Source organism: Equus quagga, chromosome 8, assembly GCF_021613505.1.
Source record: "Equus quagga isolate Etosha38 chromosome 8, UCLA_HA_Equagga_1.0, whole genome shotgun sequence".
NCBI classification, from domain to species: Eukaryota; Metazoa; Chordata; class Mammalia; order Perissodactyla; family Equidae; genus Equus; species Equus quagga.
The window spans coordinates 104,310,799-104,326,418 of record NC_060274.1 but is presented as its reverse complement, the minus strand read 5'-3'; the positions used below and the strand labels follow the sequence as shown (position 1 = coordinate 104,326,418).

At 36.4% G+C, this 15,620-nt stretch overlaps 1 protein-coding gene across 2 annotated transcripts in view; it reads left to right on the top strand.

Annotated features, from left to right (window-relative positions):
• WASL (WASP like actin nucleation promoting factor) overlaps positions 1-15,620 on the top strand; it is an 88,781-nt gene that overhangs the window by 39,741 nt on the left and 33,420 nt on the right. For both annotated transcript variants that reach the window (XM_046669356.1, XM_046669357.1), the window contains exons 3-5: positions 359-445; positions 1,643-1,739; positions 5,566-5,589. In XM_046669356.1, the coding sequence (XP_046525312.1) occupies positions 359-445; positions 1,643-1,739; positions 5,566-5,589 (208 nt within the window). The remainder of the gene's footprint in view (positions 1-358; positions 446-1,642; positions 1,740-5,565; positions 5,590-15,620) is intronic.

Sequence of the window (15,620 nt, the reverse complement as noted above, 5' to 3'; positions counted from 1 at the left end):
ATGTACAAAAATATCCTACACCGTCTGTCTAACATTGATGATCTAGTAATTGTTCTGGTTATGTATTTGACAAGTAACTATATTTGGAAATGCTTGGCTGATGAGGTCATATCTTAGCATGCTGAATTAAACTCGCTTGTTATGTAGTTTTATTATCCAGTATTTACTGTTTTATTAAGAAATTACTGATTAAATTGTGTGATATGTTACTGTTGTAGTATACATATATGTGCTATATGTGTTTGTAAAAGTTATTGTTAATGTAAACAGTTCACGTAATATAAGTCATCTGTTTTGTTTTATTCCTAGAGATTATTTTTTTTGGTAACTCTTACTTTAACTTTTCCTTTTTTTCTAGGATGGGAAACTGTTGTGGGAACAAGAGCTATACAATAACTTTGTATATAATAGTCCTAGAGGATATTTTCATACCTTTGCTGGAGATGTAAGTTATATTTTCTTTTATTGCCATGTTTAATGTCATTTCTTTTACATTTGTCCATAGAAAGTATTTATGAGCTTTTTGTGTAAACATTGTATAAAATAAAAGAATTATTTTACTTTGAAACCCTCTTTATAGATATTATAGCTAAATAGGAGGAAATGGCAGATATTTTAAGGGCCAAAAAAAAGGCCTTCAAAGAGTACTGTAAATGTAATTTGCTGTGTGGAAAAGAGACTTGGTTTTTCATCTTCTCGCTGTCTTCAGGCAGATAGTTTAACTTGTCTGTGGCTTTGGGAAGATAGTTTAACCTCTCTGGGCTTTAGTTTTCTTATCTATAAAGGTGAATTCTCAATTGTCCGCTAATCCCTGGTAACTTTTAAATATTGAAATTATATTGCCATTCAAATTATTTTGTGAAAAAATGGTTTATGACCTAAAACAATGCTGAAATACAATACATAAGAGAAAACAGAATTTTAAAAATTTATTGCGTATAGTTGAGGAAAATGTTAGAAGGATTTCTATACTGTATGCTCACAGGGATTTTCTGAGTGATGGCTATGGGTGATTTTAATTTTCTTTGTTTTTATATTTGTATTTTCTACAATGAAAAAAGATTGGATTAGATGATATGATCATCTTTTCAGAAAGTGTTTTCTTCTCTAGCTGTTATTTTTCTAGATAGGATATAAATATATGTACATATCTAAAATGTGCATTAAATGCCATAATAATAAATAATGTCAGTGTGTTTCCGCATTTTTTGATAATTTACCTGAATTAAGGTTATAATTTAAATAACGCCTGTAATTGAGCTGTGAAATAAAAACATAAACTAGTAAAGATAGAATTGACCAACTTTTCCAGTTTGCTTTTTCTAATCCAAGTTATTTACAGAGCTCTGTTGAAGGATCAAATTCAGTTTATTATTTTTTGTTTTTGTTGAAAATGAAGTATGCAATTTAATATTGGAGTGTCTAAGATAATAGGTAACCTTTCTAGTAGTAGTCTTTTACTTTATCTTCTCCATCCTTTTTGCCTCCTTAAGTTATTCAGGTCATAAAATAATTTCTTTTCTGCTCATAAAGTCAACTTTCCTCTTCAGAAATGTACTTCTGTTGGTTATCAACTTTTTTGTTAAGTAAAGCTAAATTCATTGTTTTTTGTTGTTTACCTTTCTTGATGAAAATATTTCAGACTTGTCAAGTTGCTCTTAATTTTGCCAATGAAGAGGAAGCAAAAAAATTCCGAAAAGCAGTTACAGACCTGTTGGGCCGGCGACAAAGGAAATCTGGTAAACTTTTCTTTTTTTTTAATTCTTTTAAACAGGAGTTGGCAAACTATGGCTCATGGGACAAATCTGGCCCACCACCTATTTTTGTAAATAAAGTTTTATTGAAACACAGCTGTGCTCATTGGTTTATGTATTGTCTATGGATACTTTTTTGCCACAACACAGTTGGATAGTTATGACAGAGACTGTGACACACGAAGTCTAAAATATTTACTATCTACCCCTTACAAAAAAAGTGATTGTGGGACCTGGCCTGGTGGCGCAGCAGTTAAGTTCATACGTTCCACTTTGGTGGCTTGGGGATTGCCGGTTCGGAGCCTGGGTGCGGATATGGCACCGCTTGGCAAGCCATGCTATGGTAGGCGTCCCACATATAAAGTAGAGGAAGGTGGGCAAGGATGTCAGCTCAGGGCCAGTCTTCCTCAGCAAGAAAAAAAAAAAGGAGGAGAAGGATTGGCAGCAGATGTTAGCTCAAGGCTAATCTTCCTCAAAAAAAAAAAAAGTTGCTATTCCTTACCTTAAAAGAAAGAATATTTTTATTGAGAATGAATTTTTTTCAGATTTACTGAAGAACTCATTCCAGTAACCTTTTTTGTTGATAAATTCCATGTATATTGACTCTTAAATTTGCATTTTTATGACATTGTTCATAACTTAGATTTTTAAAGGTGTTTTATACTTTGTGAAGACTTCAGGCAAGCCCAGAAGCAAATAAAGTTGCAGATAAGATGTGTAAACATTGCCTTGTCTCTCTTTTTTTTTCTTTTCCTCCACCTGAGGAAAATTCACCCTGAGGTAACATCCGTAGCAGTCTTCCTCTATTTTTCAGTATGTGGCCCACCAGCACAGCATGGCCACTAACAGAGGGGTGTAGATCCATGCCCGGGAGCCAAACCTGGGCCATGGAAGTGGAGCACACCAAATTTAACCACTAGGCCACTGGGGCTGGCCTGGCTTCTCTCTGTTTTGTCCCTACTATTGTATATTATAAGACCATATAGAACTTAGTTTAATGCATCAGATGCTAATATGTGTAAAACAATTAGAGAACAATGCGGGCTATTATAGAGCCTTAACTTCATTGATATAGCACTGTTTGACAACAGTGTATCAAGTCTTTCTGTTGTAAAGTGGGAGAATGGTGATTAGGAAAGGTGAACCTCTCCAAAAGCATCTTCTTTAAGTAGATCAATTTTAGAAGAAATAACATGGGGGTTGAGATCAGCAAATAGATCCCACAAAACTAGCCATGCCTATATACTCCTTGGAAAGTCTTTCTGTATATCCAAGAGTACATATTACGCAGTTTGAAGATCACTCTGTTCAAGGATGTGCTTTACCAATAAGAGGGAGTAAGCCATGAAAAAGGAAGACACTGAATCTGGAAAACAGAAGTGTTAAAAGCATATATTCCATGTTATGCATCTTTATTGTTATTTTAATGGGTTTCCAGGAGGGGGGTGAGGTAAAAAGAATTAAGCTGTCTCACTATTGCTGTCTTACTGTATCTCACTTGTACTAAGTGAATAGGAGAATTATTAGGGACCTATTTTTTTTTACTTCTTTTTGGGGCCAAGGCCATTTACCACTTGATTCTATGCTAGCAGAGGATTTAATGCTATGGAATAATTTATGGTTCAGTGCCTATTTTAATGACGTACAGTAGTGCTAGGCCGGGGGCTCTCTTGAGCTGCTTTTAGTCAAAATATGTGACGTTTTCAATATAAAAAAGAGTAGAAAATACTTCTTACCATATAGAGTAATTGACTTTGAAATAGGTAGGTCACTTAAAGATGTCTTAGGTATTCTGTTTCATATAGTTCCTAAGCTTTTAGGCATGGTGTTTCAGAAGCAGAAAGATCACATTAGGGTGGCAGCTGATTCACCCCTGGGTAGCCCTCCCTGCTGAGTCAGACTCCAGCATCGCCTCTCTTTAACTTAAATGTATGGGCTCCACCTTTTGGAGCAACAAAGAATTAGTCCATTTTCTTTTACTCCCAGTAGCTGTTTAATATTGGAAGCCATTTGTCATGTCATCCGTATGCCTTCACTTTCTTTGGTTTAACCAGTTCCAGTTTCTTATTCCTCACATGATGTAGTTTATAGACTCATCATCCAGAATATGCTGTGCTCTGAATCCACTATAGGTTTTTATGTCTTCCTCAAATGGTCCAGATTTAAGGAAATAGTACACCTTGAGATATGGTGTCCAGATTTGAACACAGTACTCCAAAAGTAGTCTGACTGGTAGTGTGATACTGCAACGTCCCTTGATTTGATTAAACACTGTTCTGCTAATGTTTCTAGCAAGTACGTCACACGATTAGCTCCCATACTTCTCTGTTCAACCAAACCCTCCTTTTTTTCCACACGAATGGCTCTCAAGCCAGGATAATGTTATATTTCCAAGTAATTGCTTTTAGAACTTACGCTCTGAACTTTATATTCATCTCAGTATATTTCTGTATCTGTGCTGTCACTGATCTAAGAAATATTTCCTCTCTGGATGCAGAGATATCATCACCTTGAAAATTGGAGGTTGGCGTTCATTGACGTAGATAGGACTTGCTTATTAAATGTTTCAGAAAGTTACTTCATCAGACCACCAGGTGGAGTAATACATATATTTCCCATTGCCAGGATTTTTAACTTGTCCCGCAATTAAATCCTGTTAATTTTAGTTTATGGCTGTTTATAAACTAATTATTTTGTTTTTTATGGGTATTTCTCTTATAATTTCAGAAAATTTTATATTGGAAAATCTGTGAAAATTACATTTGTTTAAAATTCTTCAATCATTTTTGAACCTTCTTAAAGCCAAAATTGTGTCAAACCTGGTATGTAAGAGTATGAATACAAAGGATTGACAGAAATTCTCCTGGTTTTACGCCTATCTAGTTGGCTATAGCTTTTCAGTATTATTTTGGTCTGCACCAGTGCTCAGACATCTCTGGGTATTCTCATTACCTTTGTGCTTTCATTCAGTCCTGTAGCTTTTGACTACACTCTCTCTGTGCTTATGACACCCAAAGTTTTACCTACACTACTGATTTCTCCCCTGACCTTCAGACTTGTCTACTCCAGTTGGGTGTCAGAATAGCCTTCAGACTTAACATCTCTGAGCAGAACACTTGATTCATGTTCCCCAGCCCCAGTCAGACCTGTTCCTACTCCTCTCCTAGTCTTCCCCATCTCAGTAAAAGGCATTGGCTCCACCTTGTCACTCTGGCTCACCATGGTCCCTCATAAATCCTATCCGTTGTCTCCCTTCACAAACACGTTCTAGATCTATTTCTAACCACCTCTGCTTCCACCACCCTAATCCAAGCCACCATCTTCTGTCATCTGCACTACCCCCACTCCCTCACTAGTCTCCCTGCTGCCACTCTGTGCCCCCTACTATCTCTTTTCCACAAAGTAGCCAGAGTAAACTTTTAAAAACATACATTAGATCATGTCCCTTGCCCTATTCAAAACCCTGTAAGAGCTTCCTGTCACCTGTAAAATGCAATCTATATTCCTTAACCATGGCTTGTGAGACCCTACATGATCCAGTCCCTGGCTCTCCTTCTGAATTACCTGCTTCCACTCTTTGACTCACTCCAATCCAGTCTTCATGGTGTTCCTTCATGCCATTCCCTCAGTAGGGCATTTGAAATGTTTCCTCTCCCATTTTATTCAGATGTCTGCTCAATGTCAGTTCCTCAGAGAAACTTTTCTTAACCACCTGTATATCATCTTAGGAATAAGACAGAGTTTAGGTGAATTAATTTTTTGGTTTTTTTGTATTACATATGTCTAATAATATTCTTTTATTTTCTAACAGAGAAAAGACGAGATACCCCAAATGGTAAGTTCTTTGATAATTATTCATCAAAAAGATTTTAGATTATAGTTTAATCCTTGTAGAAACATGTATTATACATTAATATCTAATATTTAATAACTATGGTAAAATACTGTAGGTTGTCGTGTTCTTATTTTAAAATAAGTAATAGATGAAACTTAGAAATATAATATGCTTTAGCTTTTTTCTAAGATGTGAGAAGACTACATAGGGTGAAGATCACTATTATATCTTAATTCTGTATTCACGATTAAGTGTAAAAATGGTAGAATCTAGTCTTAATATCTTCCTTAAAGGCAGTAAATTTTATCTAGCATATTCATTTCCTACTTTAAGGTTTATCTTTCTTATTTCAAAATACTATTTCACACTGGTAATTTGAAACTAGCCCCTTTCAGAATGAACACTTACTATGATGATATGTTTAGAACAAATGGTAGCTGTATCTAACCCTCCTTAATTTGATAATGAACACTTTAAGTATTATGGATTCATTTATTTAAAAAAATATGTTGTATACCAGAGAGTAAAAGCAGAATAACAAGATATAAAGGACAAAATCTCAGAGCTCAGGGGCAGAGATTCTTATCCTGGACTCCATAAACCCTCCCTGGAATTGTGTGCTAAGTTTTATAAGTATATATGTTCTTTCCTCTGAGGAGAGAGGATCCATGGCTTTCATCACATTTAAATGGGGTGCCTGACCCTATGAAGGTAAAGAACCATTTCTCCAGTAGCCATTATAATGGGGAATATAGCTGATGCTTTTTAGAAGCATCTCAAATCCTCTTATCAGAATTTAGAATGATTATTCAGGGAAACACTTAGCATGTTAATACAGAGTTCTTAATATATGGTAATTCTTGGTGATTGTTGGAGTTTGTTTCTTTTAAAGAGATATATTACCTTCAATTTTGTCCTTAAATTTGTTTTCCTGATATAAAAACATGAACCAAATATTGCTGTATTAAATTTTGGATTATTTACCGTATTATAATTTTTTTAAAAAATGTCTGACTACCTTCAATAATGCTTACCATGTGCCAAGAATTGTATACTTTGACTTTCTTTTTTAAATGGCAATTTAGTACGTAAACTTTATAGGACTGCTATGGAGATTAAATGAAGTAATCAAAGTGCTTAGCATTTAACAAATATTAGTTATCATGATGAAAACAATGACAATGATAATAATAGCAGCTACTATTTAATGATCATTTACAACTTGCCAGGGACTGTCCAGCAACCTTAGGAAGAGTAGCTGCTATTATCCCTATTTTATAGATGAGCAAACTGGGCCACAGATAGATAACTTACTCAAGGTCGCATAATTAGTAAGTGGTAGAGCAGGGTTCAGTGTCAAGCGAGATAACTCCAGAGCCTGGCCTTCAACCCCTATGCTATGTCAAGATGATTTGGAAGGAGAAACAGACCTAGAGAGGGGAAGTTACATGCCTTAAGTTACACAGCTAGCACGTGGCAGAGGCAGAGTAAGCAGAAGCAGCTGGATCAGAAGTAATCTTTTTGAATTTATTCAATTACTTTGCATTCTGTGAGCATATATTGACTATGAGTGGGGGAAGGCTTCCTTGTGGTTGCATCTTTGGGAAAAGTATCCAGAGATTTTAAAGTGTAGATGTACAAATAACATAATTAAAGTTAAGGATGTAAATACTTGATGGGCTTTTTAAATTTCATCTTTTCAATACATGTAATATGTATTTCTGAAGAACATCTAATCCATGAATAGATAGCATGTGGATATTTTTTATGCAACAGTGGTGTCTCAGAATTACATTACCGCTAGTAAGAGAGAGACTCATAATTAAATGTTTCTTTCTCTGAGATTGCTCTTGGTTTTAAATCTTTAGATCTATAGTTTTAACCCTTTGGTGCAGTGGTCCCAAACTTTTTTTCATTAAGTATATGGAGAATTTAAAATGCAAAATTATACAGCATATATTGCAAATATTTGTATACTTATTTATAAAGTATACATGTAATATGGTATTAATATATTACATACACAATAAAGAATGAAATAAAGGGTCATAAATAGAAGTATTAGTATATTTTCCTGCTGTGCAGTCAGTTATCTTGCTCTCCCCCCAGTGCAGAGACCACTGTCTAGGTGGTGGCATATTACTTTTCTGCATTTTGTGCACTACCACTAGGTGGCAGTGGACAACCTAACAACCTTGCAGTGTCCGTGCAGGTACTTTGTCTCAGATCCTCAGATGATCAGTTTAGCAGACCTTTTCAAATTGTGACTATTAAAAAGGCACTTTATTTGGAAGTAACGTATATTCCTGAAATGCAATTCAGTGTCTTCCTCACTAACTCCTAGTCCATACATCTTTCCTTTTTCTTTATTGGTCAGTCTCACATTTTAGCTTAGATGCTTTCCACTGATTTGTTCTCAGCTTCATGACTGCTTGACATCAGAGGCTTCTGGGCCACCTGTTTCTCAACTATTTTACTTTGGTGAGGGTTCTCTGCTTTTTATGTAATTGAGGGGAAGACTTTAGTTTGTTCTTTGTAGTTTTAAAATTAACTAAAAATACTGTTCAATGAGAATATTAAAAAAACTTTTCTGTGACAGTTGTCCTTAATCAGAAGGGAATTTGTCATTTGACGGTTTTTTGGAAAAAAGAAGGGAAACAACCCCCTCCATTAATGTATTTACTTAATACATGTTCTTAGGATGAGTATAATTTCATAAATAGAATAACTAAACTTTATTAGAAATGATTTAAGAGTATCTCCGTTACCAAATCTTCCATAAACTTAACTTTATTTAAAAATAACTCTGTGCCTTATACAGGTTATCACTTTTTTTAGTGTGTCACTTTTGAAACAGGTATGTAATTGGGCTGTAGAACACTTTTTTAAACTTATTTCCTAACCCCTCCAAACTCTAAAGTAAACGACTCTTGTCAACAGAAATAACCAAGTACACAATCTCTTAAAGATGTAGAAAACCTTTTTTCTAAATTTTGAAAGTTGTTAGTAAATGTTTATTGAATGATGAACTGTTGGACTACAAACTAAGAGAACTGATAAATTGGTAAAGAAATAATGTAACATCTGTAAATTTAGCATTATCAATCACCTTATAGTTTGACTTTTGTGTAAAAGGTACAGTAGTTAACAGGAAGGGTAGTAGACTAGGAACCAAGGTAGCAGAGTTCACCTTTGCCCTTGTCACTAGTTCTGTGACTTTAGACAGATCACTTGACTCTTCTTACCCTTAGTTTTCGTCTATAAAATGAAAGATTTAGAAAAACTATTTCTCAGCTAATACTAATTTTCTATACATCTCTATAGTCTGGATTTTCCTATATAGATTTAATTAAATAATACTTTAACAAATACTGATGAAATTCATGTGTAATGACACTAAATAGCTAATGGGCTTTATAAACAGCTTGGCAAATCCATAACAATATATCTACATCTGATTTTCGGGTAGAGGGAGGAGGGGAAACACAGTCTTACACACTATGAGTTAAACTTTGTTATTGATTCCGTATAACACTTACATTTTCTTCCTGTCCTGTTCATCCTTAAGCTTTCTTCAGTGATGGCTGAGTTATTTTCTCTAGTGAGTTAGGAATCAGGCTTACAAGAATCTGTTGTTTTCCAGAAAGGAATTTACTGGCTTGGATAATTTAAACTGTCAAACTTTACCCAACTCTATTACCATTTAGATCATCCATAGTATAATAGATTACTTCTATATAAAGAATAAAAATATTTTTATTTTTGTTTTTTCCTAAAAACTAATTATAGTTGTTAATTTTGTTTTGTTATTTTTTAGTGGTGAATCTGGTTGCTCCTTTATCATTGATGTTTGAGCACCTCTTTCAGGAAGGGTGGTCTGTATAAAAAGAACACCTAACTCCAGTACTCCTAAATCTGTCCTAAAGTCAATTCTTAAATTCTGTTAAGTATAAAGTTAAGAAAGGAAATAGTGATTTGCATCAGCTTATTGTGGATGATGTTGCTGATACTGATTGGTAAAGATAAATTAAAAGAAGAGGGAAGAATGAGAAGTAAAAACGGATCACTAGCTAAGTCTATGAAGGTATGAGTATGACCCCAGTTCAACCCTCTAATACTCTAATTCTGGGTATTCTCAATAAGTCTCTTGTTTTGTGAAACTATAATAAATGCTGATATCTGAGCAAATATTCAAACCAAATATTTTGGTTTGAAAATCCAAGTCTTTGTGTACTATTTAATAAGCATTCCATTGCTTAACTAATCTTTTTTCTTGATCCAATTATTTTCAGATTATACCTTGATACTGAGTCAGCTTTTTTTTTTTTTTATTTTTTTTATTAATGTTATGATGGATTACAAGCTTGTGAAATTTCAGTTGTACATTTTTGTTAGTCATGTTGTGGGTACACCACTTCCCCCTCCGTACCCTCCCCCCACCCCCCCTTTTCCCTGGTAACCACCGATCAGATCTCCTTCTCAATATACTAATTTCCACCTATGAGTGGAGTCATATAGAGTTCGTCTTTCTCTGACTGACTTATTTCGCTTAACATAATGCCCTCGAGGTCCATCCACATTGTTGTGAATGGGCCAATTTCGTCTTTTTTTATGGCTGAGTAGTATTCCATTGTGTATATATACCACATCTTCTTTATCCAATCATCAGTTTCTGGGCATGTAGGCTGGTTCCACGTCTTGGCTATTGTAAATAATGCTGCGATGAACATAGGGGTGCAACGGACTCTTGAGATATCTGATATCAGGTTCTTAGGATAGATACCCAGTAATGGGATGGCTGGGTCATAGGGTATTTCTATTTTTAACTTTTTGAGAAATCTCCATACTGTTTTCCATAGTGGCTGTACCAGTTTGCATTCCCACCAACAGTGTATGAGGGTTCCTCTTTCTCCACAACCTCTCCAACATTTGTCGTTCTTGGTTTTGGATGTTTTTGCCAATCTAACGGGGGTAAGGTGATATCTTAGTGTAGTTTTGATTTGCATTTCCCTGATGATTAGCGATGATGAACATCTTTTCATGTGTCTATTGGCCATATTCATATCTTCTTTTGAGAAATGTCTGTTCATGTCCTCTGCCCATTTTTTGATCGGGTTGTTTGTTTTTTTGTTGTTAAGCAGTGTGAGTTCTTTGTATATTATGGAGATTAACCCTTTGTCGGATAAGTGGCTTGTAAATATTTTTTCCCAATTAGTGAGCTGTTTTTTTGTTTCAATTCTGTTTTCCCTTGCCTTGAAGAAGCTCTTTAGTCTGATGAAGTCCCATTTGTTTATTCTTTGTATTGTTTCCCTCAACTGAGGAGTTACAGTGTCCGAAAAGATTCTTTTGAAACTGATGTCAAAGAGTGTACTGCCTATATTCTCTTCCAAAAGACTTATTGTCTCAGGCCTAATCTTTAGGTCTTTGATCCATTTTGAGTTTATTTTGGTGTGTGGTGAAAAAGAATGGTCGATTTTCAATCTTTTGCATGTGGCTGTCCAGTTTTCCCAGCACCATTTGTTGAAGAGACTTTCTTTTCTCCATTGTAGGCCCTCTGCTCCTTTGTCGAAGATTAGCTGTCCATAGATGTGTGGTTTTATCTCTGGGCTTTCAATTCTGTTCCATTGATCTGTGGACCTGTTTTTGTACCAGTACCATGCTGTTTTGATCACTGTAGCTTTGTAGTATGTTTTGAAATCGGGGATTGTGATTCCGCCGGCTTTGTTTTTCTTGCTCAAGATTGCTTTAGCAATTCGTGGTCTTTTGTTCCCCCATATGAATTTTAGGATTGTTTGTTCAATTTCTGTGAAGAATGTTCTGGGGATTCTGATTGGGATAGCATTGAATCTGTATATTGCTTTAGGTAGTATGGACATTTTAACTATGTTTATTCTTCCAATCCATGTGCAAGGAATGTTTTTCCATCTCTTTATGTCATCGCCTATTTCTTTCAAGAAAGTCTTGTAGTTTTCATTGTATAGATCCTTCACTTCCTTGGTTAAGTTTATCCCAAGGTATTTTATTCTTTTCGTTGCGATTGTGAATGGGATAGAGTTCTTGAGTTCTTTTTCTGTTAGTTTATTGTTAGTGTATAGAAATGCTACTGATTTATGCACGTTAATTTTATACCCTGCTACTTTGCTGTAGTTGTTGATTATTTCTAATAGTTTTTCTGTGGATTCTTTGGGGTTTTCTATGTATAAGATCATGTCGTCTGCAAACAATGCGAGTTTTACTTCTTCGTTACCTATTTGGATTCCTTTTATTTTTTTTTCCTGCCGAATTGCTCTGGCCAGCACCTCCAGTACTATGTTGAATAGGAGTGGTGAAAGTGGGCACCCTTGTCTTGTTCCTGTCCTCAGAGGGATGGCTTTCAGCTTTTGTCCATTGAGTATGATGTTGGCTGTGGGTCTATCATATATGGCCTTTATTATGTTGAGGTACTTTCCTTCTATACCCATTTTACTGAGGGTTTTTATCATAAATGGGTGTTGGATCTTGTCGAATGCTTTCTCTGCGTCTATTGAGATGATCATGTGGTTTTTGTTTTTCATTTTGTTGATGTAGTGTATCACGTTGATTGACTTGCGGATGTTGAACCATCCCTGTGTCCCTGGTATAAATCCCACTTGATCATGGTGTATAATCTTTTTGATGTATTGCTGTAATCGGTTTGCCAAAATTTTGTTGAGGATTTTTGCATCTATGTTCATCAGTGATATCGGCCTCTAGTTCTCCTTCTTTGTGTTGTCCTTGTCAGGTTTGGGGATCAGAGTGATGTTGGCTTCATAGAATGTGTTAGGGAGTTCTCCATCTTTCTCAATTTTCTGGAACAGTTTGAGGAGAATAGGTATTAAGTCTTCTTTGAATGTTTGGTAGAATTCTCCAGAGAAGCCGTCTGGTCCTGGACTCTTGTTTTTGGGGAGGTTTTTGATTACCGTTTCTATTTCCTTACTTGTGATTGGTCTATTCAGATTCTCCATTTCTTCCTGATTCAGTTTGGGGAGATTGTAGGAGTCTAGGAATTTGTCCATTTCTTCCAAGTTGTTCAATTTGTTGGCATATAGTTTTTCATAGTATTCTCTTGTGATCCCTTGTATTTCATTGGTATCTGTTGTGATTTCTCCTCTGTCATTCCTGATTTTATTAATTTGCGCTTTCTCTCTTCTTTTCTTGGTGAGTCTGGCTAGGGGTTTGTCAATTTTGTTAATTCTTTCGAAGAACCAACTCTTTGTTTCATTGATCCTTTCTATTGTCTTTTTTGTTTCAATATCGTTTATTTCTGCTCTTATTTTTATTATTTCCCTCCTTCTACTGACTCTGGGCTTTGTTTGTTCTTCTTTTTCTAGTTCCGTTAGGTTTCGTTTGAGGTTGCTTACGTGAGCTTTTTCTTGTTTAGTGAGGTGAGCCTGTATTGCGATGAATTTCCCTCTTAGGACTGCTTTTGCTGCATCCCAAATGGTTTGGTATGTCGTGTTCTCATTTTCATTTGTCTCCAGATAATATTTGATTTCTTCTTTAATTTCTTCAATGATCCATTGTTTGTTGAGAAGCGTGTTGTTTAGTCTCCACATTTTTGCACCTTTCTCTGCTTTTTTCTTGTAGTTGATTTCTAGTTTAATAGCGTTATGATCAGAAAAGATGCTTGATATTATTTCAACTCTCTTGTATTTATTGATGTTTGCTTTGGTTCCCAAAATATGGTCAATCCTTGAGAATGTTCCATGTGCACTTGAGAAGAATGTGTAACCTGCTGTTTTTGGATGAAGTGTTCTATATATATCTATTAAGTCCATCTGGTCTAATTTTTCATTTAATTCTATTATTTCCTTGTTGATTTTCTGTCTGGATGTTCTGTCCATTGGTGTTAATGGTGTGTTGAGGTCCCCTACTATTATTGTATTGTTGTTGATGTCTTCTTTTAGTTCTATTAAGAGTTGCTTTACAAATTTTGGTGCTCCTGTGTTGGGTGCGTATATATTTATAAGTGTTATGTCTTCTTGGTGGAGAGTCCCTTTTATCATTATATACTGTCCCTCTTTATCTTTCTTTATCTGTTTTGCTTTGAAATCTACCTTGTCTGATATTAGTATAGCGACACCTGCTTTCTTTTGTTCATTATTAGCTTGGAGTATTGTTCTCCATCCCTTCACTCTGAGTCTGTGTTTGTCTTTGGGGCTGAGGTGTGTTTCCTGGAGGCAGCATATTGTTGGATCTTGTTCTTTGATCCATCCTGCCACTCTGTGTCTTTTGATTGGGGAGTTCAATCCATTTACATTTAGAGTGATTATTGAGACGTGGGGGCCTACCACTCCCATTTTGTGTCTTGTTTTCCGGTTTTCTTCAGTTTCCTTTGTTTCTCGTCCCATGGTTTAATCTGTTCTGATGTAGAGCTGCTACTCTCTGTTGTTGTCCTTCTACTTATCTCCTCTGCTCTTGGTTTTGTAGCCCCTTTCCTTTTTTGGATTTTTCAGGAATGAGGGTTTTCCTGAGGATTTCCTGAAGAGGAGGTTTTGTGGCAATGAACTCCCTTAATTTTTGTTTATCTGGGAAAGTTTTTATTTCTCCATCGTATTTGAAGGATATTTTCGCTGGGTAGAGAATTCTCGGCTGTAGATTTTTGTCCTTCAGATTTTTGAATATATCATTCCACTCTCTTCTAGCCTGTAAAGTTTCTGCTGAGAAATCTGCTGATAGCCTGATGGGAGTTCCTTTGTAGGTTAGTTTCTTTTGCCTGGCTGTCCTTAATATTTTCTCCTTGTCGTTGACTTTTGCTAGCTTCACTACTATATGCCGTGGAGTTGGTCTTCTTGCATTGATAAAGTTTGGAGATCTATTGGCTTCTGTCACCTGAAGATCCATCTCCCTCACCAGATTTGGGAAGTTCTCAGCCATTATTTCTTTGAATAGGTTTTCTGCCCCTTTCTCCTTCTCTTCTCCCTCTGGTATACCTATAATCCTTACGTTGCATCTCCTAATTGTGTCTGATAATTCTCGGAGAGTTTCTTCATTTCTTTTAAGTCTTGCTTCTCTCTCCTCCTCTGCCTGCAACAATTCTATATTGCCATCTTCCAAATTGCTAATTCTTTCCTCCATATTATCGGCCCTACTGTTCAGAGCATCTAGATTTTTCTTAATCTCCTCTATTGTGTTCTTCATTTCCAATATTTCTGTTTGGTTCTTCTTTATCGTATCAAACTCTTTTGTGACATAGCTCCTGAACTCGTTGAGTTGTCGGTCAGAATTCTCTCTTAACTCATTGAGAATCTTAATGATGGCTGTTTTGAAGTCATCGTCATTTAGGTTATACATCTCATTTTCTTTGGGATTGTTTTCTGTGTATTTGTTGCTTTCTTTCTGTTCTGGAGATTTAATGTATTTTTTCATATTGCTTGATGTTGTTGATTTGTGCCTCCGCATGGAGATAGAGTTTAGTTGCTCCTTTCACTTGTTTCAGCTGCTGCGGTGGGAGGAGCAGCTGTTTATATTTCACCAACCAGGAACCCTGTCCGTAGTTGCTAACTGGGCCTGGGCCCCTCTTCGTAGCCACAGTGGCCCTTTGGATTCCCTCCTCTGCCGTGGGGGCCGTCACAGGGGGGCTTCAGGCTGCAGGTGCCTACTGTTGCAGCCCACCTAGATGTGCTCTCTCCTTGGGGTCTGCAACGGTGTTATGGGCTTTTCCAGCGGCCAGGGGTGGGATCACTTATATTTGTTGCTCCGTTGCTGTCGGCACCCACCAAATCTCACTTGTCCTCTATGGGTCGCAGGAGAGCTATTGGCATCTTCTACAGTCTGTGGTTAGTACACCTAGCTATGCTGCTTTTGCCCTGGGGTCTTCCAGCCTTGTGGCTGGCGGCTGGGTGCCTTCTACTGGTGCTGTGCAGAGGCTTTCCCTAAGGCTGCTGTGAGCCTGTAGGGTTTCCCCCTAGGCTACTAAGCTGGGTCTCTGGAACTCTCTCCAGCCCCAGTCCTCTCTGAGATCTCCGGCAATCCCTAGCCTCACGGGGTGGGCAACGGCAGCTGGGGGTCGC